Source organism: Eptesicus fuscus, chromosome 18, assembly GCF_027574615.1.
Source record: "Eptesicus fuscus isolate TK198812 chromosome 18, DD_ASM_mEF_20220401, whole genome shotgun sequence".
Lineage (NCBI taxonomy): Eukaryota > Metazoa > Chordata > Mammalia > Chiroptera > Vespertilionidae > Eptesicus > Eptesicus fuscus.
The window spans coordinates 33,050,130-33,074,238 of record NC_072490.1 but is presented as its reverse complement, the minus strand read 5'-3'; the positions used below and the strand labels follow the sequence as shown (position 1 = coordinate 33,074,238).

Genomic DNA, 24,109 nt, shown 5'->3' with positions numbered 1-24,109 from the left:
GGGGAGGAGGAGTGACGGGAAGGATGGAAATGTCTTGTAGGGGTGATGGTTACACAACATTGTAATGTACTGAATGCTACTGAATTGTACACTTTAGAATGGTTAATGGCTAATTTTGTTATGTGATTTTACCTCATAAATGGTTAATGGTTCATTTTAATCTCATGTGAATTTTACCTCAAAAAAATTTTTTTTCTACTTAAAAAAAAGAAAGAGCTGAGCACAGCAGTGGTGCACAATGAATTCTCCACTTTACCTTGAGAGGAGTGTTTTCTTTTTTTTAAAAAAAAAAAAATGTTTTATTGATTTTTTACAGAGAGGAAGGGAGAGGGATAGAGAGTTAGAAACATCGATGAGAGAGAGACATCGATCAGCTGCCTTCTGTGCACTCCCTACTGGGGATGTGCCCACAACCAAGGTACATGCCCTTAACCGGAATCGAACCTGGGACCTCTCAGTCCGCAGGCCGACGCTCTATCCACTGAGCCAAACCGGTTTCGGCAAGATGAGTGTTTTCTCAGATCTCTGCAGTTTGTCTCAAACTGCCCCCCCCCCCACCACCACCACTAAGGGGAAAGGGGGCTCCCCATCACCTGCTGCCACTCTCCACAATGTCCTGGGGGCACTGCAGGGGGTGCCTGGTGTGGACCCCAAGAGAAAGATTCTTGGCCAGTTCCACATTTTATTTGGCTTTCCTATGCCATCTCATTTTATTTCACACGGTGACGAGGAAGGAGAGGCGAGAGCGTGCTAGGAATTCGCCCCAGGTGGCATGAAATGAGTTTTAAGGAAGTTCCCTTGAAATTAAAGAAGAAAAAAAAAAAAAAGCAAACAAACAAAACAAACCCCCTTTATGCAGTATCTTTCAGCTTCCAACCTGGCTGTTCTGAGACGCTTACCTCCCCGAAGCCGCCTTTCCCCAGCACGCGGAACTCGGTGAAGTACTTGTCCGACACGGGCTGCATCTCAAAGACCTTCCAGCGCAGAAACTGGTCGTAGAAGGGGCTGGCCAGGAAGTCCCTGAAGGGCTGGCCCTGCAGGAAGGCCATGGCCTCCGCCCGGGCCAGCGCCACCAGGGCTGCCCGCTCGTCTTCAGTAGTGGCCGCCAGGCACCTGGCGCTCAGAGCCGGGCTGAGGAAGGCGGGTGGGTGCCCGGGGGCAGGGCCGCCAGCAGCGGCCACCAGCGCCTGCAGCCTGCCGCCCTTGGCCGGGCCCTCCGCCAGCTCCCAGCTCTGCACCTGCTCCACGAAGGCCATGGCCTCTCGGTACCGGGGCGCCGTGGCCAGGAAGTCCCGAAAGAGGCGGCGGCCGACGGGCTGCTGCTCGCACAGGCTGTGGAAGTCAGGGGGCAGCGCCTGGCGGAGCGGGGCGCAGCTCTGCGGCCCGGGCAGGGCCAGGCTCCGGCGCCGCCGCTGCAGCTCCCGGCTGTCTCCCTCCCACGGCTTCCGGGCCTGCAGGTAGGCCGTGTTGGCCATCAGGTTGTCCAGGCCCCCCATGTCCACCATGGCTGAGCACAGGGAAAGGAAAGGCAGGGTGGAGGGCTGCGGGGGACTCGGCCAGGTCCGGCCGCCCGCTGGCTGGTTTGGGTTCCCAGGTGCAGTAACTCGCGCGGGATTCGCAGGGAGGCCTCTGGTCTGCGGGTGGGAATGTGGGGGCTGCAGAGAGAGGTTTCCCGGGTAAGAGGCTTTGCTGGCTATGTATAGCTGGTCAGGGAAGGACACAGGGCAGGTGCCTCCTGTCCTCGGAGGCCGTGGCCGCCTGAGACGCCTGCAGAGGCTCCTTGGGCATTACCTGGCCTTCCTCTGTGCACACCTGCTCCCCGAACACACAGCAACCAATTTCCAAAGGGAGGGCGTCGGAGGGAGGCGGTGCCACGTGGGTGTTTTCAGCTGTTTCTAATTTCACATGCTTCCTAGCAGCCTCAAGCTCTGTCACCCCCGGAAAGACAGGTCAGGAAGAGGAGCTGCGAGAAGCTGGAGAGCGTTTCCTCCTGGTGACCGGCAGCCTGCGGCAGAGCGGCTACAGAGAGGATGCTCCGGACTCAGGGTCCTGAGACCTGTCCCTGGAGGCCCTCGGGGACTCGTGGCCTCCCCGTGGGCTGTGCTCTCCCACAGCCCCCACCCTGAGTGGTCTGCAGAGGTTGTCCAGCTGTGGCTCTCTCAGTTCTGAGGAGTCTGTGACCTACAGTATCGGGTTAAAAAGGGGGAGTCACCTTCACCCCAAACATCCCACCAAGTGACACAAGCAGGAAGAGGGCCAAGACTGTTCCTGGGGCACAATCTGAGTGCACGGGAACCTGTACGCGAGGCCCGGGTAGGCAAGTTTCAGGGGGCCCCCTCAGCATCTCTGCCCACCTCCCTCGAGGAGCCAGGAAGCGTCCCTCCACCGAGATCGCTCAGAGCCGCCCCAGACCACGACCTCACAAGAACGGAAATTGGTTTAGACAGAGATCAGGCTAAGAACCCCTGCTCCAAAAATAACACTTGTGTCCTACAGGGAAAGAATACTCAGGCTTTTTCTCCATGAAGGAAGGCTTGAAAACAGTCATTCAGTATTATGCCAAAGTGCTTAAAAGGGGGGGGGGGGGGGGCGCGGGGGAGAGAGAGAGAGAGAGAGAGAGTTTTTCTCCAAACAAACAGCCTCTAGCACACGCTCTGTCAAAACATCACGGTGACGCCCCAGTCTGCGTGGCAGAGCCTGCAGACCGTGGCCCAGCACAGACCCACACTTGGCCACATGCGACCAAGAATTATGTAATGAACTCGTGGGTGCCCTTTGGCTCCGCACCGCTGCGCTGGGAACCTCATCCCCATGGCAGAGAGGGGCGCCAGTGACCGCTGCTCGGCACCGTGCCGGGCGCTCTGAAACCCACCCAAGAGATGCTGGTACTTCCTTTGTTCTTGACGTGTCATCCCGGGTCCACATTTCCGAGTAGTGAAACGTCAGTCTGAGAATCTCTCCAGAGGAGGAGATGCCCTTTCTCGGGGTCCTTAGGGATACAGTGACAGTCCGACAGAACCTTGAGAAAAAGGTAGAATTGTCACTGAAAACAAAGGTATGCTTTTCACTGATGAATATATATGCTACCGCTCGACTCCACTCACACAAATACATTCTTTGTCCCAGTCTTGTTCAATAGGGACATGCGGAACCACAGATGGAATTCAGGATTTTCTAGTAGCCACATGAGAAAGGTAAAAAGAAACAAGTGAAATGGACTTTAATAATGCATTTTATATAGCATGAGATACTATCATTTCAACATGTGACTGATGTAAACGTTGCTAATGGGCTACTGTACAGCCTGTTCTGTGTTCTGAGTGTTTGGAATCTGCTTTGTATTTTACTCGAACCACACATCTCAATTCGAGCCAGCCACATGTCAGATGCTCAGTAGCCACATGTGGGCAGCGGCTGCCTTATTAAACAGCTCAGACTTAACCCTCCTTTTGGTAGCTTTATCATTCATAACTAAGAGGAAGTTTGTCTTATTTTTGTTTGTATTCTAATTAGTGATAGCAAAGACCATCTGGGTGAAAAACAACAACACACTCACGTAGTCATTGAAAATGATCTGACTAATGAGAACAAAATTTAGATAATATTTGAACACAAAATTTAGACGTTATAAAATGACTATTGGTTGCCTTCTGGCAATTGTAAATAGAGTATCATTATTTTAAAGTCTTAGCCACCGGGGAAAAAAAGAGGTCTGTTTAAAATGGAACACTTTATGTGGTTGCTAACAATTAGGGTTGAAGTCCCAACTTAATGAAACAGTCATTGTCGATCCAATTAAAGAACAGCACTGAGTTCTTAGCTTAGAAGCAGAGCCAAGGGCTGGGCACAGTCAGGATACCCTGCACCAATGGGGAACAGTGCCAGGAATCTTGGGTTGGAGATGTGGCCAGATGGTTACGAGAACTAACTTCAGCACTGCTTGGGAAAGCTGAGAAAGTTGCTTAGCAAGTCCTAGCTGTGTGATCTCCAGCATGTTACTTAACTTCTCTGAGCCTCAGTCTCATGAACTGAAAACAGAGAAAATAACAGAGTAAGTTCTTGAGGGAAGTCCATGCCAAATAGTGCCTAGCACAACGAAGTGATATTAAAGTATTAGCTTTTAAATGATTACTACAATCATCAAAACCTGATTCAAACGTTTTTCTGATGCAGATTGGAGTCAGGAGCGACCTAAGCAATGTGGAGGAAGTTGGGTTCCTCTGTCCAAGTTGGGTTCCTCTCTACCCAGCAGAGAGCAGCCAACTCAGAATTTCGCATGAGCCTGGGAAGCTGTGGGGTCTGGTGGAACTGGAAGACAGGCAGATCGGATTAATCAACATGCAAGATTTCTAACAACGAACTATTGCAACTAAATGATTTACTATACACACCCACCCACACACAGAGGGAAAAGAGGAGATATTTCATTTTGAAAGAAGAAAATAAACTTATGATAGGAGAAAACAACAAAAATATCTTAGTATCTTTTATGACTAATTTTGTAAGCTAGAGAAAAAAAATGCCCTTTGCCCAGATCTTCCGTGAGATTTTGCATCATGAGGTGTAAAGCATTATCTGTGATGTGTATGTCCTCAAAGTTTACAATGCTCTGATGTCATTCAACATTTGAAACAAAGAGAACATAAAAAGTTTAGGTTAATGATTAGAATTAGGGTATGCTTAATTTGCTTCCCTTTCTAAGGATTTTAAGTTTTGAAAATACATCCTAGAAGAAGGAAAACAGTAAAGCAAGGTTTCTAGTAAGAGCATGACCTTCTTTTACAATGCACAATTCTCTGCACGGTCCAACAGCACATCTATTTGAGGATCAAGAATTATAAAATAGCCCTAGCCAGTGTGCTCAGTGGATAGAGCATCAGCCTGCGGACTGAAGGGTCCCGGGGTTCGATTCCGGTCAGGGGCATGTACCTCGGTTGCAGGCTTGATCCCTGGGCCCCAGAGCCCGTGTGGGAGGCAACCAATCAATGTGTCTCTTTCACATCGACGTTTTTTTCTCTGTGTCTCTCCCCCTCCCTTCCACTCTCTCTAAAAATCAAAGGAAAAATATCCTCAGGTGAGGATTAACAAAACAAAAAGAAAGAATTATGAAATAATATAACTCAATATTATATGATCTCAGAAACAAGATATTTGAGCAGTGTAAGTTCTGAAGCAGACTAACATATTAATGTTAGCATTAAGACATCCAATGAACCCAGATGATTCTTCAACTTCTGATTTAAATTCTTCCATAGTAAAGATTTTGCTTTTTTCTTTCAGTGGAAGACAAGTACTCAAAGAAAAAGCTAAGGGTTTTTATCCTTCCAACAATAGCAGACCACACTTTATATTTTCATAATTCGATGAAATCAAGGATGTCTTGTTGGTTAAAATTTTTTGAATACTAAACAGAGAAGACATGGAGCTAGATGCATTTTAGAGTATTGTTTCCATATGGTCACATAATTTTTCTCACAAAAATTTAGTTTTCAAGCACAAGATGAAGACAAAGAAATGATGAACGACCAGGCGAGTCTGTTGAATAGTTTTGGCGGTGTCATGGGGTTGTAAGCCTAACTGGAGTGGGTTGAAGAGGGAAGAAAGATGAAAGAGTGCGGATTGCACCAGAGGAAGTTTGGCTGTGAAGAGGAGGGAGCAGCCACGGGCGTGTTAATGGTAGCCTGTGGAAAGCTGGTAGCAGGACCCAGTGTAGAGGGCAAGGTTACCCTATGAGAACACAGGCGTAAGGTTCCTGCGAAGACAGCGGCATTCAAAGCCCAGGTGAAGGGCTTTTGGACTAAGGGGCTGCTCTCCAATTATAGCAAGAGGTTGGGTGTGGGGGCCAGGGTTTTGTTTGGTCACTCCATTTAGCATAATAACCGTGATAGCCCGTGGTTAGAGGCCATCATAGAAGGAGGCACCACATCCAATGGGAGCATTGAGGAGGGAGATGTCAGGAAGTGTCCGTTTAAACCAAGCATTTTCCTTAAAATCCTTTAATGAAAGGAGCTTTCATATTAGGAATGGAAATATTTTCCAGAAACTTACAGATTTCCTGTTTTCAATTGAAAATGAGACAGGCATGCTGTAGAGAAGATGGTAGCCAGCACATTATTATAAGCATGTTTTCATGGTCTCTCTGCCCCTACTCTTTCTTTAGCTCAAACTCATCTTGGACAGAGATGGATGATCTTTTAAATAGCAAATCTAGTAATATTAGTCTGCCAAGCATTTTCTTTTTAAAGTTTTGACTTCGTTTTATTTATTTTAATATGTTGTTATTGATTTCAGAGAGTGGTAGGGAGAGGGAGACATAGAAACATCAAAGATGAGAGAGAATCATTGGTTGGCTGCCTCCTGCACACCCCCTACTGGGGATTGAGCCCACAACTGGGCCATGTGCCCTGACCTGGAATCGAACCTGTGACCTCTTGGTTCATAGGTCAACACTCAACTACTGAGCCACACAGGCCAAGCCAAGCATGTTCTTATTTACTTCAAACATTATCCAACAGTCATAGATGGAGTTAAATACAACATACGTAACGTTAGTGTTGACCAGTCTAAGCTCTTACTGTACATGAAGAAAATTGATACCAGAAAAAAAAGTGCCAGGTTTGGACTAGGAACTTGGGGTCCCCCTCTTCAGTGAAGGGCGTTTCTCACTGGGGACTGCCCCTGTGGCACAGAAAAGCTATGGGGTCAAAAGAGTCCCGTCTGGACTGAAAGAAGCTGGGATTGGCTTTAGAAATTATTCCTGTGCTCTGTTTATTATCAAAATGGCAAATTTTCTAATTTTAAGGTTGGTGTGGTACCATGGTTATAACACTACCCATCTAGTTCAGCTCTATTTTAATTGCTACTGAAACAATTACCATGCATTCAAAGGAAAAATGATTGTATCAACAGGAATTCTGACCTTCCTTAAAAGCCATACCAAGAATACACAAGGAAAAATTTTGCTTTGAGGCTACATAACATAGAAGTTGCAAATGCTTTAACTGGGACCATAGAATCCGCAGACCTGTTTAAAGTTTCTTGCTTTTATCATAAATTAAATTCATAAATATTGAATCTTAGGATTCATAATCTGGCATAACATAAACACCTTCCTCTTTAAACAGGACGCTAATTGTTTTAATAATGACTACATACCCATAACAGAGGATATTCTTCTTCAACAAGGAGCCACAGTAGCTGAGAGAGAAAGTTAATTGGTATATTTGAAGAAAACAGAAAATACTTCCTGACTAGAGGTTCAATTTGCAAATGTATTATGGCAGATGTACAAAAGAAAGTGTGTCCACACAGTGAGACTTAAAAAATCTATTCAAATGGCTCTCTGGAAAGTAGATTTTATTAAAGAAGTCTAAAAGATTATTAGAGAAGACCAAACAATACAGTGCTAACAACAGCAACAACAACAAAAAAAGCAAAATAAAGTCCACAAAGCATATCCTTTGATATGTACGAAAATGTGGGAATGAGTTGTAAAATTTCTTGTGGTTATAATAAAAAAAGGGGGATGAAAGTCAAAGTTATTTTCATTGGAACACAAAAGACTATTCTGGAATGGAGAAGTATTCAGTGTTTGCTACAAATTTTGGTAAGTCTGCTTCTGAAACTTTCTTTTTTCATATTCAGTGAAGAATAAAAATAATTGAGAGTTGAGAGAATAAGGGAATTATAAGGAAAAGTGAACAAATTAAGCATTAGACCACAACTAAATGTCCACTAGTGGGGTGAGGGGAGTTACGTTAAAAAATACTTTAAAGTATATAAACACCATCAAGTTTAATAAGCAGTAGTACCATTAGGGTCACTTGGTAATAGCAAACGAGATGAAAGCCTTATTTCTCTACATAGGAGGGAACATAATAGAAGGCTGACTCTTGACATGTGTTATGCTAGAGAAAACCAGATTCAGTTGGTGAGATTTAAATATCATTCATTGCAAGTAATGAACTTGATGTATAAAAGGGAATTAGTAAAGCTAGAATTGAGTAGTAAAATCAACACAGTTCTCCTGGCATGGCTTTCATTTGTCTATTCAGTCTATTCATTCATCCCACAAAGAAGAGAGAAAGAGAGAGAGAGAGAGAGAGAGAGATATCAGGCACTGTTCTAGGCACAGGGTATGCAATAATAAAAACAGACAAAAATCCCTGTCTTTATGGAGATGACATTTTAGTGGATGAGACTGTCAATAAACAAAATATGTAATGTATTAAACTGTGGTATTATAAACCACCCCAAAACTTCAAAACCTAAAATAATGATTTATTATTTCCCATAATTCTGAGCTTTGATTGTGCAGCTCCTTGCCCATCTGACTCATGTGCCTGCATTCCTGGCTCAGCTGGGAGAGCTGGGGTGCCACTGGAAGTTTCTGCTACAATTTTAACAGGTTCCTAGACTGAAGCGGGGAAGGTTAAAACTAGAGAAATCCATTTGGAGTCTAGGTCAGTGGAGGGGTAAGAGGGTTTGTGTAGGAGTTGAATGTGGGATGTGGCAGAAAGAAAGAGGACAAGGTTGATTCCAAGTTCTGGGGCCTGCGTCACTGGACGGATGAATTTCCCACATCTCAGCCGGACATCCTCTGGAAGAGCAGGCTGTGGAGACCCTGAAGAACTCAGCCTTGTACCTGTGCAGCTGGCACTGCCTATGAGACATCCCCATGCAGCTCTTAAGTAGTCTGCTGGATCTATGGGGCTGGAGCCCAGGGAAGAGGCCTCGGCTGGAGATCCTCACTGGGAGTCACCCAGTAGGTAAATGGCATTTAAAGCTGTGGGACGCGATGCGACGCTCTGGGGGTGAGAGCAGGGAAGAACTGTAAGGACTGAGTCCTTGAAGTTGGGGAGGTGAGAAGAGCAGAGGAGAAGGAAGCAAGCCAGCAGAGGAGGGTGTCCTACGGCCAAGTAAAGGAGGGGGGTCAGGAAAGACAGTGACTGCCCTGACTGGTTTGGCTCAGTGGATAGAGCATCGGCCTGCGGACTGAAGGGTCCCAGGTCCGATTCCGGTTAAGGGCATGTACCTTGGTTGCGGGCACATCCCCAGTAGGGAGTGTGCAGGAGGCAGCTGATCTATGTTTCTCTCTCATTGATGTTTCTAACTCTCTATCCCTCTCCCTTCTTCTCTGTAAAAATCAATAAAATATTAAAAAAAAGACAGTGATCTGCTGTGGCAATGCTGCTGGCAGGTCAAAAGAACTATCGTTGTTAGTTTTATTTACTATGCGTTGTTGTTGTTGTGAAGCTGAAAAGGAACATTAAATGGAGTGAAAATTTTTTATGTTTATAAAAATGGATACTTAACGATGAAATGGTGTACTGTGCACAAAGAAAAAAACCACCAAACGTCTAGCAGTACAGTCAGGTGAGTGGCACCCTGGCATTTATTCTCCTGGAGGACAAAAAAAGTCTGTTTGAGAGCTTTATGTTTTGTTTATTTCCAAATTTTTCCAAGGTCTAGTTTTTAGTTGCAAAATTGACCTTGAAATATTTCAGTTGGTTATCATGATGAAGGATGCTGGAAATCACTACTGTGCTGTGCTACGTGTGGGGGAGGGGACGGGGAGAGACAAAGTTCATGTACCTTGGTTAACAGGGGTTACACATACTATTTTAATAAAATATTAAAAGTAATGGGGTTTTGGGGTTTTTTTAAAGCAATTTGGAGGTCACTAGGGAATTTGATATTTAAGTTTCAATGGAGCGGTGTGATGAAACCCTGTTCTAGTCAGTTCGACAGAGAACGAAAGGAGATAAACTGAACATAGCCAGTAGAATCTATTCTTTGGAGGTGTTTTGTTCAAGGGTATGAGACCATGGGAGTGAGTGGTCAAGAGAGGGGTGGAGAGCACCAGATCACTGAGGAGAGGAGGTCAGGGGATTGAGAGGCCAGAGTATTAGAAGCATCATCTCTGTGAATATTGAAACCACCAAGAATAACCAAAGAGTAGTGATGAGAGGGAACAGAGCCAGCATCCTAATGGGAGGAAGGGCTGTGAATGTGGGGCTACAAGAGGACTGCAGTGAGTGGTGGTCTAATGACATGAGATTAGAGCAGTGTTTTTAGGGGAATGAAAAGAAATGAAGACATCTTGCCCATGGCTAGGTCCAGGGATCTGAGGGGAACAGGAGTGTTGCAGAAAAAGCATTGTTCTCAGGGGAGAACCAAGTGTTAGTGAGAATAAGAGAGAAGGGAATTTACAAAGGAGGAGGCGGATGGAGGAAATTGTGTTGGTATAATGATCAGAGGAAGGGTTTCAGAAGTTGGAGAGGAGTGGGGGATGGAGGAAGAAAAGGAGAGGTAAAGAACTAGTGGGATTAGATTTCAGAAAAAGCAAGGTGACCTGGAAAGCCTGCCTTTCTTGTGTTGTCCGACTGACCTAACTAGAGATGAAGGCAGGATTAGGCTGATGGTCTCAAGCAGATGGTGGCCAGACTGAGTGTTGGGGCAGGGACGGGTGCTGGCCTATAGTGGGCACATAGGATGCTGGAGCTGCCCCTGGACAGCTGAGACCACTGGACCCACTGGACCCACTGGACCCCTGAGTTGTGGGAGGTCTTATGCAGAGCACTTGGGCCCCCCCCCCCCCCCCACCTGGTCCACGTGGGCAGAGGTGGCAGAGGTTTGGCCTGCGCTGAGCTGGGAGGGCCTGAGGCGTTTTCGTGGTTAGATGGTGGGTTTGAGGGTGGGGACTCCTTTTACTTTACACCCACCTGAGCACAGAACAGCAGGGCTGTGGAGCTGGGAGGACTTCAGCACTCCTGAGTTTTATTCGCTGTCTGTCTGTACTCACAAGATCTCAGTTCTGGGCCATCTGTCTGACAGAAACCCCACACTACAGCCTCAGGGCTGTGAAGCATAACGTACGGGAAAGACCCCACTCCATATCTTTTATCCTTAAGATTTAAACGCCTCGTTAGAAAGGTTACGAGTTCAGAGTTCAGTGAGGAATTTCAGGCTATACTAAAATGTTTGCAATGCTCTAGAAGAGTTGGAATGAATAAAATTTTCCTTTAAAAAAGTCACCTCTTCCGTTACTTATTTCTTCTACATTTTGATAAACTTCTTGAAAATGTAGCATTCCTAATGAACTCCAAGGAGCTTTCTCAGATGACCTCCCCAGGGGACCAGAACAAGATGAGAAACACAATTATTTTGATTTGAGTGCTTTCGTGAAGAGTTGAACAATAAGACAAATGGAACAACCATTAATAAACCATTAATGCATCTTCTTGTATTTCCCACTTAGTAGCAAATGTAAACTAGTGTTGGTTGTGGTCTTAAATGATAAAATCTATCTCTTCAAAAAAAAACACCCTCAGATTTATTTTACATAAACTGTAGAGGTCTTAAGTGTATAGTTGGATGAGTTTTGACAAACGTATACTCATGTAACTATCACCCAAATCAATGTATAGAACATCTCCATTCCCGATAAAAGCTTTTGTGCCCTCTTCAATGCTCTTACCAAAAGGCAACCATTCTTCTATTTCTATCGATTCCTTTTGCCTGTTCTTAAGTTTCATATAAACAAAATCCTACCGTTAAGTACTCTTTTATTCCTGCATTCTTTTGCTCAACATGTTTTGAGATTCATCTGTGTTGTAGCATGTATCAACATCTGTGTTGTAGCATGTATCAGTAGTTTGTTCTTTTTATTTTTTAAAATTTTACTGCTGAATAGTATTTCATTCTATGAATATACCACTATTCTTCTGTTGACAGACACTTGGGCTGTTTCCAGTTTGGGGCTTTTATAAATATGAAAAAAAGCAGTTTTGAATATTTGTCTATGTTTTCTTGAGACATGTTTTCTTTCCTCTTAGGCAAATACCTAGGAATAGAATTGTTGGGTCTTAGAGTAGATGTATATTTAACTTTTTACTGTCTTACTGTTTGCCAGAGTGGCTGTTCCATTTTTCATTCCCACCAGCAATCTAAGAGAATTCCAGGTCCTCCTGATCTTCACCAAGACTTGGTGTTATCAAAGGTATTTCATTGTGACTTTAACTTGCATTTCTGATGAGGAATGTTAGGCACCTTTTCATGTACTAACTGCCTATTGTATGCCTTCTTTTGTGACCTGTCTTTTCAATTCCGTTGCCCAATATCCAGCTCTTTAAACTATTGTTGAGGATATGCCCACATCAGGCAGTATTCTGTTGACTGATCATATTCCTTTATAGAAGCTGAACCTGGCTGCTGTGGCTCAGTGGTTGAGCATTCACCTATGAACCAGGAGATCGCAGTTTGATTCCAGGTCAGGGCACATGCCTGGGTTGTAGGCTCGATCCCTAATAGGGGTGTGCAGGAGGCAGCCAATCAGATTCTCTCTCATCATTTAAGTTTCTCTCTCTCTCCTTCTTCCTTCCTTTCTGAAATCAATAAAAATATATTTAAAAAAAAAGATAGAATCTGAATATTGTGCAGATGTTGAGGCAGCAATGGCCAAAATAAGATAGCTAGGTAAGAGCATTAGATTTACTAGTAGATCTTTCCAGTTTAAATTTCTCAGGATAATTAAAAAAGCAACGATTTCTTTTTTGTTGTTGTTAATAAAGCCTCATTACCATCCTTCACTGATGCTCAGTGCTACAAGTAATCTAACATGTTTACAATTAACTTCTTATAAAATCCTTATTAAGAACAGTTAGGAGTGCTTTAGCCCATAATTAAAAACATTATTTTTAAAGTGCCAATTCTATTAAAGGAGCTTCCAAAAACGAATAACAATAGCACTTACCATGTACTGGGAATCATTCTCAGTTTTACATACGTATTAATAACCCATTTAGTCTTCAGTGCTCAAAATGATCTGGTAAGGTAGATATTGTACATGAGGAAACTCAGGTATGGAGAGGTGAAATAACTTGCTCACGGTCACACAAATAAATGGTAGCACTAGGATTCAAGTCCAGGTATTTTGGCTCTAGAGTATCAGAGTATCAACATGCAGAGAAGATACTTTTTCTGTAAGATGTACTTCATTGAATAAAACCTAACAGAAATGGAATGATGTAAAAATGGCAGAGTAGGAACTTCCATGCAAGTATTTCTCATGTATCACTCACATGTTCAATATAAAGCAGCTCAAAATTTTAAAACTATTTGTACTTTAATTCTAATTTTCCTTATATCCAATCAGTAATATTTTTCCTTTAAATATTTTTTAAATAAGGGCTTACTAAAGTAAACATGAAAATTTTCTAATTTTCTTTTCCGAGCATTACCTGAAGTCAGCCCTGGGCAGTAACTTAAAAAGCAACAAAGCATTTTAAAAATAGTTACCCTTCGTATCAGACGTCTATTAAACTTCTATAGGAACACTTAAACAGTCTTTTCTGTTCCTAATGGCTTCTACATTAGCTTCATTAAATAAAGTAATTTTGAGCGAATTCTTTAGACCCAGAAGACTGCTGAGTGAGTGAATGTTCACCAACAGTGTATATCCTACGCATTGAAGACTAACTTAGGAGTTGTCCACCTCTAAAGGAGTACATAGATCAGCAAGAATTGCTTCTCTGAACTCTTTTTAGGGTAGTAGCTACTCAAAAACCTGAACCCTTCATAGGGTTTTATAGGATTTATTTTGTATCTATCATTTTAGGATGTTTCTCACAGACTGTGGCATGAAGTATATAAGTTAATTGCCTGTACAAGCACTTGTAACGTGCTCCCAGATAAGCCAGTACAACTTCTGAAGGGGATGTTTTGGAAACGTGAGCTTTCTTTCGGGTGGCACAGCCATCGATGGCACCTCTGGCATTTGGTGGGTGGGGGCCAGGGAAGTTCAAAGTCTTACAACATGTGGGATAATCTCACATGAAGAAACAGTTCAGCATCCTGTGTGACTTTCCAATGCCCATTCATGTAGTAGAAAAATCAGTTTATGATGATCTGAACCTAGAACCTAATTTTTTTATACAGTAAAAAGTACTTTTTTGCATAGCTTTAAAATTCATTGTTGCTAAACATGCAACTAACATGTAAATCAAGATTGTACATTTGTTCAGAACTTTACTATGTACGATCCACCAATTTAGGGGGAAAAGTCTTATCAATAGAAATGTTTGTGTTTCTGAATCACAACATTCTATATGGAATTATCACTTACACACAGTCTTCAGATATAATTATACCCAAGCATTTCCATACTAAAATATAAATGATTATAAGTTACTTTCCTCTTATTTCTATTCTATGTACAATTAAGTTATTATATACATTTTAATGTCACTTCAGGATAGTAAAGGGGACATTTTTTATAAAAAGGAAGTAATGGGTTTGATAGGGTCAATTTACTGACACAGATGCCAGCCGTAATAGAAGGCAACTTGCATAGGTGGGAAATTAAATAGCTAGAGATGACAAATGTTCCTGATACACTAGTACCGTGGTCGGCAAACTGCGGCTCCCGAGCCACATACCGCTCTTTGGCCCCTTGAGTGTGGCTCTTCCACAAAATACCACGGCCTGGGCGAGTCTATTTTGAAGAAGTGGCGTTAGAAGTTTAAGTTTAAAAAAATTGGCTCTCAAAAGAAATTTCAATCGTTGTACTGTTGATATTTGGCTCTGTTGACTGAGTTTGCCGACCACTGCACTAGTAAAATAAAATTCAACACTGTTTAACCACAAGGAAAGAAAACCTGTTCAATGCTTAGCTTCTGTATTGGATCTCCTAATTAGATGTCACAGCTTGTTCTTTTGGCTGCAACTTTCAGATGGCTATGCAGATGAGCTGATACCATTCCAGGGCGGGTAGGATCAGTGCTGCTTTGTCCAGTCCCTCCTCCTTTCCTTTCCTCAGAGGATGATGTAGAATAGAAACAAAGCTTTGTTAGGTGACGGACAGGCAGTTTTGCTGTGGAAAATCAATTTATTACCACCATCCTCATTTCATTTACTTACATACTGTCACATTAAAATAACTCAACATTTTTAGTATTTCTCTTTACTTCAAAGCCAAATATTTGGTTCACTTTTTATAGGTACAACTTTTTAAAAAGGTCCAAAAGCTGCTAAAATAGTTCATTGCCCATGACAAACACATTCAAATAGTCAAACATATTTATACTAGAGGCCTGGTGCACGAATTTGTGCATGGGTGGGGTCCCTCAGCTTGGCCTGTGCCCTCTTGCAATCTGGGACCCCTTGGGGGATGTCAGACTGCCGGTTTTGGCCTGATCCCGCAGGCAAAGGAGCCCGCAGGGATGAGGCCGAAGGCCGGGTAGGAACCGAAGCCCAGGCCAGGCACCACACCGCTCCTGCTCATCCCAACCCCGCTGTGCCTGCCACCGCTGCCGCCACTCCATAGTGCTGCTGCGGAGGCAGGAGAGGCTCGCGCCAGTGGGTCAGCGAGTGGCGCTCTGGCTGTGGGGAGTGCACTGACCCCTACGGGGCAGCTCCTGCGCTGAGTGTCTGCCCCCTGGTGGTCAGTGCACGTCATAGCAACCAGTCGACCAGTCGTTTGGTCATTTAGGCTTTTATATATATAGATTTCCATATCTTATGTATGCATATTCCTTACATGTATATTCATAAATTTTTATAAATTAACCTCCACTAAATGTGAATGAATGGGATAAGATTTTATTTTCTTACAATTTTATATTTCTAGGTAATAAACTTAAAATTTTCTTGTTACCAACTAGAGGTCCAGTGCATGAATTCATGTATGGGTGGGGTCCCTTGGCCTGGCCAGTGATCGAGGCCTATTGGGGGCTGGTCGGCCGGAGGAAGGACCCCGGGAGGTTGGCCAGCCAGCCCCCTGATCAGAGCCTATCGGGCAGGCCAGCTGGCAGGGGGAAGGGACTGCGGGAGGTTGGCTGTGGGAGTGCACTGACCACTAGGGGGCAGCTCCTGCATTGAGCGTGTCATAGAGACTGGTTGACCAGTTGTTCCAGTTGTAACAGGTGCTTAGGCTTTTATATATACAGATGAAAGAGCATATAAATATTTTTTTCTAATGAAACAAAAGCATTCACTTGGTAAATCAGTTTATTAATATCAAGTTTAAGGTTGTGCATAAAACTGCAGTAACAACAATTTAAATGAAGTAAACAGAATAAGCTGTTTATTAAAACACTGTGTAATAAACTTTTTTTGATCCGATGCTATAGTGGTAAACATTTCCCCCTTATTAACAGTCCACCTGAAACACAGTTAAATTATACCATAATCTGATTGAAACTTGGAAATGCCCCTGTTCTTTTCCACTGAATGATTGAACAGTGAGGTGTGCAGATCTAGGTTTTTTTGATGAGTCAATGATAGAGGACCATAACCTAAAAGACAAGCAAAATCCCCTATGTCCAAAGATGAAATCTTATTTACCCTGCTCTCAGGCCCAAACTTAAAATTGTCATATCAAATAAATATTTAATGAATCACCCCCTTTCCTGTCTAAAATAAATATCAGGAACAAATTAAGGATAAGAGTTGGGTTTTAAACTGCATTTTATTTGTTACTATAACATTGCCTTTTTTTTAACTGAGCTATCTTAAGCATGCAAAAGTTCTCTTCCAAATGGAACTGCTTCCACAGGCGCTTAGATATCAATAAGTAAATTATAAAGGTCATTCAATTTGTAGTTCTCTCCTCCTTTATGGCACTTCTAAGCAGTGTGACACAAACCACAGAGATAGGAAAGACCATCTTTAATAAATTATCTTCTTAATTGTAGAGAATTTCTGAAAATAAAACTGACAAAATGCTAACCCAATGCCTTTGATGAGTCCTCAAGGACCAAAGATCCATCTCCTCCTATTTGAAGACTTGGTCCTCCGGAGTATCCTGGCCGTTGTAGGGCACTTGATAAGGCGATCCCCCAGGGCTCTGGACAAACGCACTAAGAAGCCCTTTCACCACTCTCACTTGCCGATTCTTTGGACCACCCAGTCTTGCTGGCAGAGAGGGCAGCGATTGTTCTGTTTCACCCACAGGGACATGCAGCAGTTGTGGAAGGAATGATTACATTCTCCCCAGACCACTAAAAGGAAAAAAAAAAAAAGATTATTTGACATTAGACATTTCAATTTAAATGACCGAGCTCAAATATATAGCTTATTTTATATTATGAATAATAAACATGGTTCATAATCTCAAATAAAGATGATAAATTGGTCAAAATAGTTTTTTCTACCTGTAAAGCAACAGAAACTTACATGTGTAAGGTTTGTGCTTAGGGGACGCCCCACCACAGCTCTAGAATCTGTGATGATGTGGTGGCCCCAGTTCCTGTACAGCTCCATAGTGTACAGCTGTCCTCCTCAAGTTAGGAGATTAAAGGACTTGAGTCTTCCTTAGATCCCAGACCTGAGTTCTCAGTCATGCACTGACCTTGGAGATGTTTTGGGCTTTATTTTACTGAAAAACATCCTCCCGATTTTTATTTATTAAGATATGAGTTTTAAATGTTTTCAAGTTCATAAGTAGGCTATTATGAATAGATGACATGCTTCTAAATATTATCAGCTGTGCATCTGCTGAGCTGTTTCCTAGAAGTGCTGGTAATTGTGTTGTCATCAATAAGCAGTGCAATTCCTCATGTGACAATGAAATTTTCAAAGTGGCTGGCTGGAAAGAGAGGTCTCTTTGTCATCAAAGAAAGATAGCCTATACCTCACAATTACCAAATTAATGTGTTGCTGTTTTTTAACAAACAGCTTGAAAGAAAAATTTTAAACCAAGGGAAATCACCCACAATCTGGACTACAATCTCAAATGTGAGCTTCATCTGTCCCTTGCTTGACCATCTGAGCTATACGATAACAGAACAATTAAGACACAGGAATAAAAAAGGAAAGAAAAAAAAACTTCTTATGAAAATAGGCTGTAGAAGGTAGAAAGCAAGAATCATTCTAGTGTTTCAGAAGGAAGAAACAGGATTTGATCAAAACAGCATAGATCATTAATTAGAAGCTATATATAGCCCTGGCCAGGGGGCTCAGTTGGTGGAAAGCATCGTCCTGTATACCAAAAGGTTTTGGGTTCGATTCCTGGTCAGGGTACATACTTAGGTTTCAGGTTCAATTCCTGGTATATGGGAGGTAATGATATTTCTTTCTTACATTGATGTTTCTCTTTCTCTCCCTCCGTCTGTCCCTCCCTCCCTCCCTCTCTAAAAAAAAATCAATAAAAACATATCCTATAAACCACACCAGCACAAAGTACAAAGTTAACTTTTCATTCTAGGAAAAATGTTTAAACACTTATATAAAGCAATCTAGAAGTGATGATTTCAAGAACTGGAACATACAAACCTTTGAACTGCTTACAACATTTAGTCAAGACAACTTTTGTAGTCCCAGACTATAAGGAAAACTTAATAGACTTCTATATATATATATGTACTGTATTTCCAAAAAAGACTTACAATTTTTCTCTATCAGTTAAAAGTTAAACATTACATCTTAAGAGTATTGAAAACTGAAATACTTTAGTAGAATGAAACCCTACCCAAACTGACCTATAACATATTCAAAATTTTAATGATGCTTTGGCAAATTCCTTCTAATATAATTTTCTTAATAGAAGAGGATAATTCATTTTTTTTTTTGATTATCAAAATATTTACTATGCCCATGTCTGGAATACTTATATAACCAATTCTTCTTAATTACAGGCAATAAAAAAACACCTTGCAGATGAATTCTATTAAGGCCCTTTGAGAACCAACACATTTTATATTGATAACGGATCACTGCTTTACAGTTTATTTTTGTGTATTGATAAAGTCAATCTTAATAGCAAATTCAAACATCCCCACTGAGAGAAAACCTTCAGTTGAAAAAGCATGAGAATGAAATTACAACATACCAACACAATCCTCTTGTTTGTTTTCAGCTTGACATCTAAGACAGGCATCTAAAAGTAAACAAACAGCAATTCTCATTCTGATGCTCAGAATGCAATTTTTAAAACCCAGACACTTCAAAGTCAAATAAAAGCCCAAAGGGTTAGAGATGGAGATTAAAGGCTCATACTATTAATTTCTCATCTGAACATAACTGTTTAAACAGGAATAAAGTACAAGGCACTCTACTAATCTACTTCTGACCAGGAGCAATTTTCCCAGGGTTACTGACCCTCTATTTTTACAAGATCTGAGGAAAAGATGTCCTGCCAGTGGATGCAACCACTAAAGAATACTCCACTGTATTAGAAGTTATTATAAGCTCACTGGGCATGCTCATATAGCTCAATCTTAGGGGTAGTTTATTTTCCAGACACCCTTTTAAATAAGCTATGCACATGGGGATATAAACTACAGCATAGGGAATGGCCAATACTATAATAACTATGTATGGTGCCAGGTGGGTACTGGAAATATTGGGGGGAACACTTTGGAAAGTATATTGTTATCTAACCACTATGCTGCTGTACAAAATATAATAATGAATGTGAACTATAATTGAATAAATAAAAATTTAAAAATAAATGAGCCATGCATATATATTGGCATTTGCTAATACATAAAGAAACTTTAGAAGGATACCCAAGAAACTAATAATAGAGCTTACCTGGAGGGGACTGAGTGGGAAGGAATTTTCATTGTATACTGCTTTAAAATTTTGAATTATGTGATTATATAATCTATATAAACATTAAATTAAAATTAATTAAAAATACTTTCTAAAAACTCGAGTTTTTCTTCTTCTAAGAAAATGCTTCCTTTACAAACTAAGTCTGAGCCCAAAGCATTTAACCAACAATGGCAAAGTATTTTAATAAATTACTTGGGAGTAAATACCAGGAATGGGAAGCTAAAGTATACCAGGTTGCTTGATGAAGGAGGTAACACAGAAAATATATATGTTTGGTGAAGGAGGTAAAATAGATTATTTTAGGGACTAATTAAATGGATTCATTCACTAGCTGGAAGAGGAGTCAAAGTTGGGTAAAGGAAGTTCAAACCAACAGAAAAAAAAGTTTTAACTGGAGAAAAATAATTCAGTAAAAATAGACACACGGTGGAGCCGAAGCCTGTTCTTCTTACACTGGATTATACACAGGCACTTGTTTGCTTCTCTCTGCATGTTTTTACCCTAAAAAAACACACCACCCTGGCCTCTTCCCCGTGGACTAAAAACAACATTGCCTCCTAAGACTTCTTCAACTCCGCAATTACTAAGTATCTACTCTGTGCAAGGAGTTATATGCACAGGGGACACCAAAATGACTAAGTCTGGATTCCTGGTCTTCACAGCAAATAGGGAGACAGACAGGCAAACAACTAAGTATCTTAAGGATCCTGAGTTAACAGTGAAGATGAGGCTCTGTGCAACCACAGAATTAGAGTTTGTGATCCCAGCTGCCTCTTTCACAAATGAGGAAAGGAAGGCCCCAAAAGGTTGTGTCAAATGTCCACGTTAACACAGAGCCATGAAGGGTTAGGTTACTCTGGCTCTATAACTTGGCAGTCCAAGCAAAAGTATTCCTCTCTTCCTCAGCAGCTCTTGCTCCTTTCAGAGGAAGGGAGGAGAGTGGAAACAGAGAGTTAACCACTTCCGAATAGGTTGACAGGCAAATCTTGGATCAAGAAGTCATAATAAATCAGTTGTGTATGAGATGAATTCCAAATATTAAGGAAATAGGATTAAGTGGGCTCTTTTAGTAGGATCTAGAAATCGCTGAATTACGCTTATAGTTTTGATTTAGATGATCAAAAACTGACCTAAGTAGATAAAAATTCCCACAGTTTCAGATTTAAAAAAGTTTCTTTTGATGACGTTCCTAATATCTGAAACAGCACATTTCTAAGCAGTACAATAACACTAACACCTTTTAGAATGATGCTAGGGTAAGGACTGGGAAGTCTGAAAAACAAACTTCCTCCTGCTGTCAGCTGACCTCTAAGTGGATTTTAACACCTCATAAACAAAATACAAAGGTCTAGTCCAGAACACTTCCCTGAACTCAAAGTATAGCGGTTGTAATCTGCAAAGTTAATCCACAGTAGCAGAATACTTGCTATAATTAGAAAGTCAGTGAGAAGGGGAACCATTTACAGCCCATACTTTGACTTACTTTAAATATCCCAACTACAGTTTATTTGTTGCAAGATATCAACCAGTACTTTAATTCCATATTTCCACTTCCTAGTTGAAATTTTTTTTTTCTTTAGGGAGAAGGATAAAATGCCTTTTTAGGAACATTCTTCTTTTTAAACTAAAGAAAATTTAGGTGACAAAATTTTCAGCAAAGCCTATCTTACTAAGGAACAAAAAATGAAGTCACCTATGTAAGTTTAAAACGCCCCCCAAAGTGGAAAATATGATTCTAGTTCTTAAGTAAGGCATAAGTTATGTAGTAAGGGGACTGTGCTGCAGGCCAATAAACTAGGTACTTTCAAACCTAAATATGCAAAATAAGTGGATCATGTCTGAAATCAAGCTCTTTCGAAAGTAAAACATAAAAAAAATATTTGGATCCCACTGCTGTAAATCCTCTTCAAAACAAGTCCTCACGCATAAAAGACTAGAGGGCATACTAAAGAGAGTGTAAACTGATAAATCTCTTGATTCCGCCAGAAGTTTTCATCTCGCAAGAAGGGAGAGCAATTCTCTTTTAAGTTATTTTCTCCAATTCTCTCATTTTTCAGGGCAAGACACAAAGTTTTAAAATGACAGAAACCTCGGTTTTCTTCACCTACCCTCAAGCAACAGCACGTAAGCTCTCAGCGTGGCTCTAAAGGCTCTATTTAAACATGTCACTTGCGTTTAAACAGCACCTCTTTTTCAAGGTGGCCCTGAGACCTTAAAGCAGAAACCAGATACAGCAACACGGGGCGAAGCTGTTAGGAGAGGCTGCACTCGGCCCAATATTTTAAAATTCACAGCACCACAGGAAGAAGTCCAACTTATGTGTAAAAGCGGGTGCTCCATCCGCAAAGGCCCGCCTCGGGGCAGGGCAGTCTTTTCCGGGAAATGGCATCCTACGACAGGAAGGGCTGGCCGGCTAGAAGGTTAAGTTTTGCGTGTCTTTAAGTCCAGGGCTCCACGTTATTCAACTCCCACAAAACGGAAATATTCTCCAGCCACCCTGGGCTCCCTCTGCAGCCGAGCGCGCGCCGTGGGACCGGCCCGAGCCACCCGGACTGAAAAGCCGGGGCCGCTGCAGCGGGCCCGCAAACGCCCTGGCGGGCCGGGCCCCCCATCCTTCCCCGCAGCTAGCCGAGCTCTCAGGGGCAGGCCGGGGGCGTCGTTTCCGGCGGAAGATGACCAGAGCATCACCCGGGTGTGTGACCCGAGCCCGTGACGTGCTCTGCGGCCCCAGGCCCTCGCCGCGACCCCTCCGCGGGCCGCCTTCAGAGGCGGGGCTGGGGCCTGCCGCCCTAACCGAGCCGGTTCCTCCCAGCTCCCGACAAACCGCACCGTTGTGTGACCGTGGTCACTCGCATCGCTCCCCGAAGGGATCTTCATCCCTCCGCTCGCCGCCCATTCCCCTCGCTAGAACCCAGCCCCAGGCGCTGGGACCCCACGGCCCGGGCGGCGGCCACAGCACGGGCGGCCCCTCGCTCCTCGGCTCTCCCGCTCGGGGCAGGGCGCCCCGCCGCCGACCCTCCGGGCAGCGGGCTCTCCGAGCCTCCGCGCGTCCCCCCCGCCCCCGGCCGGAGCCGGCCCCGCGGAGGCCGTAGCGCGGCCCCGGCCTCGCGTGCAGCGCTTACCCATCACCTGGACCCTGCAGATGGCGCACGTATCGCACTCCACGTCCCAGCTCCACATGGCCACCGCGTTCCACTTCTTGAGAGAGAACATTTTGTCGCCCCCCGACTTGGAGCCTGCGCTCCCGGAGTGCGAGGACAGGGCGCAGGGCTCCTCGCCGTCTTCCACGTCGGCCATGGCGGCGGCGCGGAGCCGGCGCGGAGACGTTGGGTCGGGGAAGGCCGGCGGCTATGGCGGCTCCGCGGGGCCGCCCGACAGACCACAGCGCCGCCCGCAGGCCGCCGGCCACCGCGGAGCCGGCCACAGGCGCCGCCCGCGATTGGCTGGCGCGGGCCGTGACGTCACCTTACGCCAGCGCCCGGCCACCGTTGACCCCGCCCCTCCGCCCCTTCACGTGTCGGGCAGCCTGGAGGCCCGAGGGCCTGGGGGGCGACGGCGGTTGAAGCCTGGCCTCCGCGCTGGGGAGTGTGCTGTCGTGATGGCTGGTGCACATTGTGCAGGAAACACGTGTCCTGCTTTCTGCCTTCGTGAAACCTACGGCTTTCAGAAATTACCGTGTTAACACATCCGTTTGTTTCCCCTCCCAAAGGTAAACGCCCTAAGGGCAGGGACCACGTCTTTGTGAGCATCTTGTCCTCCGGACCTAAAAAACGCCTGGCCACAGAAGCCCCAATTATTTGTAGGGTGACTGAATGGCCTTCATGAGCTTCCATTTTTGTCTCAGGAGCCTTTTACACTCAAAAATTACTAGGACCTCAAGAGGCTTTTGATTGTCGAGAATATGTATTTGTTAAGAAATTAAAACTGAGAAAAAAATTTTAAGAATATTTGTGTATATATATTTATGGACTTTAGAGAGAGGAAGGGGGAGAGAGAGAGAAACATTGATGTGAGAGAGAAACATAGATTGGTTGTCTCCCGCACACACCCTGACCAGGGGTGGAACCCACAACCTGGGTATGTGCTCTGTCCGACCAGGAATCAAACTCACCACCTTTTGGTGTACAGGATGATGGATGCTCCAACCAACGGAGCTACATAGACCAGGGCAATGTATTAATTCATTTAAAAATAACAATAATAAACTCATTACAAATTATCTTAAGAGCAATGAGCTCATCGCATATCATGTAGCTTCAGGAAAACACTGGGCACTCACAGAGAATGAGAGAGAAGAGAGAAATAGCTCTAAGTATTGTTATGCAAATAGTCTTGACCTCTGAAAGGTTCCCAGGAACCCTGGGGGCCACTCTTGGAGAACCTTTAATTTAGCTTAACCTCCTCCTTTTATATGTAGGAGGAATGAGGTCCGGAGAAGTAATGGTGACAGTTTTGAAGTCAGGCGTCTATTGCTAGCCCAGGGTCATATAATTACGTTTTCCGTGCAAAGCAGACAACATCTCCGTTTAAAAGATAAGAGAAGCTGAGCCAC

At 43.4% G+C, this 24,109-nt stretch overlaps 2 protein-coding genes across 5 annotated transcripts in view; both read right to left on the bottom strand.

Annotated features, from left to right (window-relative positions):
• Nucleotides 1–14,021, bottom strand: part of GRK7 (G protein-coupled receptor kinase 7) — a 39,418-nt gene extending 25,397 nt beyond the window's left edge. The window contains exons 1-3 of one of the 2 annotated variants that reach the window (XM_054729956.1): nt 12,755–14,021; nt 2,873–3,019; nt 900–1,655 (exon numbers count right to left, since the gene is read on the bottom strand). In XM_054729956.1, the coding sequence (XP_054585931.1) occupies nt 900–1,505 (606 nt within the window). In that variant the 5' untranslated portion in view covers nt 1,506–1,655; nt 2,873–3,019; nt 12,755–14,021. Of the gene's footprint in view, nt 1–899; nt 1,656–1,791; nt 1,821–2,872; nt 3,020–12,754 lie in introns of those variants that run through there. The other variant, XM_054729955.1, reaches the window with a different exon arrangement.
• A 2,046-nt stretch (nt 14,022–16,067) lies between these two features.
• Nucleotides 16,068–22,963, bottom strand: RNF7 (ring finger protein 7). Of its 3 annotated transcripts, XM_054729960.1 has the most exons (4): nt 22,687–22,963; nt 18,830–18,877; nt 18,274–18,322; nt 16,068–17,000 (listed from the first exon to the last, which is right to left on the bottom strand). In XM_054729960.1, the coding sequence occupies exons 1-4, from the start codon at nt 22,852–22,854 to the stop codon at nt 16,882–16,884; spliced, it is 384 nt and encodes a 127-aa protein (XP_054585935.1). In that variant the 5' UTR covers nt 22,855–22,963; the 3' UTR covers nt 16,068–16,881. The 3 variants fall into 3 exon arrangements, with proteins under 3 accessions (XP_054585935.1, XP_054585934.1, XP_054585933.1); XM_054729959.1 differs by lacking the exon at nt 18,274–18,322 and having other exon boundaries at nt 22,687–22,960; XM_054729958.1 differs by lacking the exon at nt 18,274–18,322 and having other exon boundaries at nt 22,680–22,954.
• Nucleotides 22,964–24,109: the final 1,146 nt, after the last annotated feature.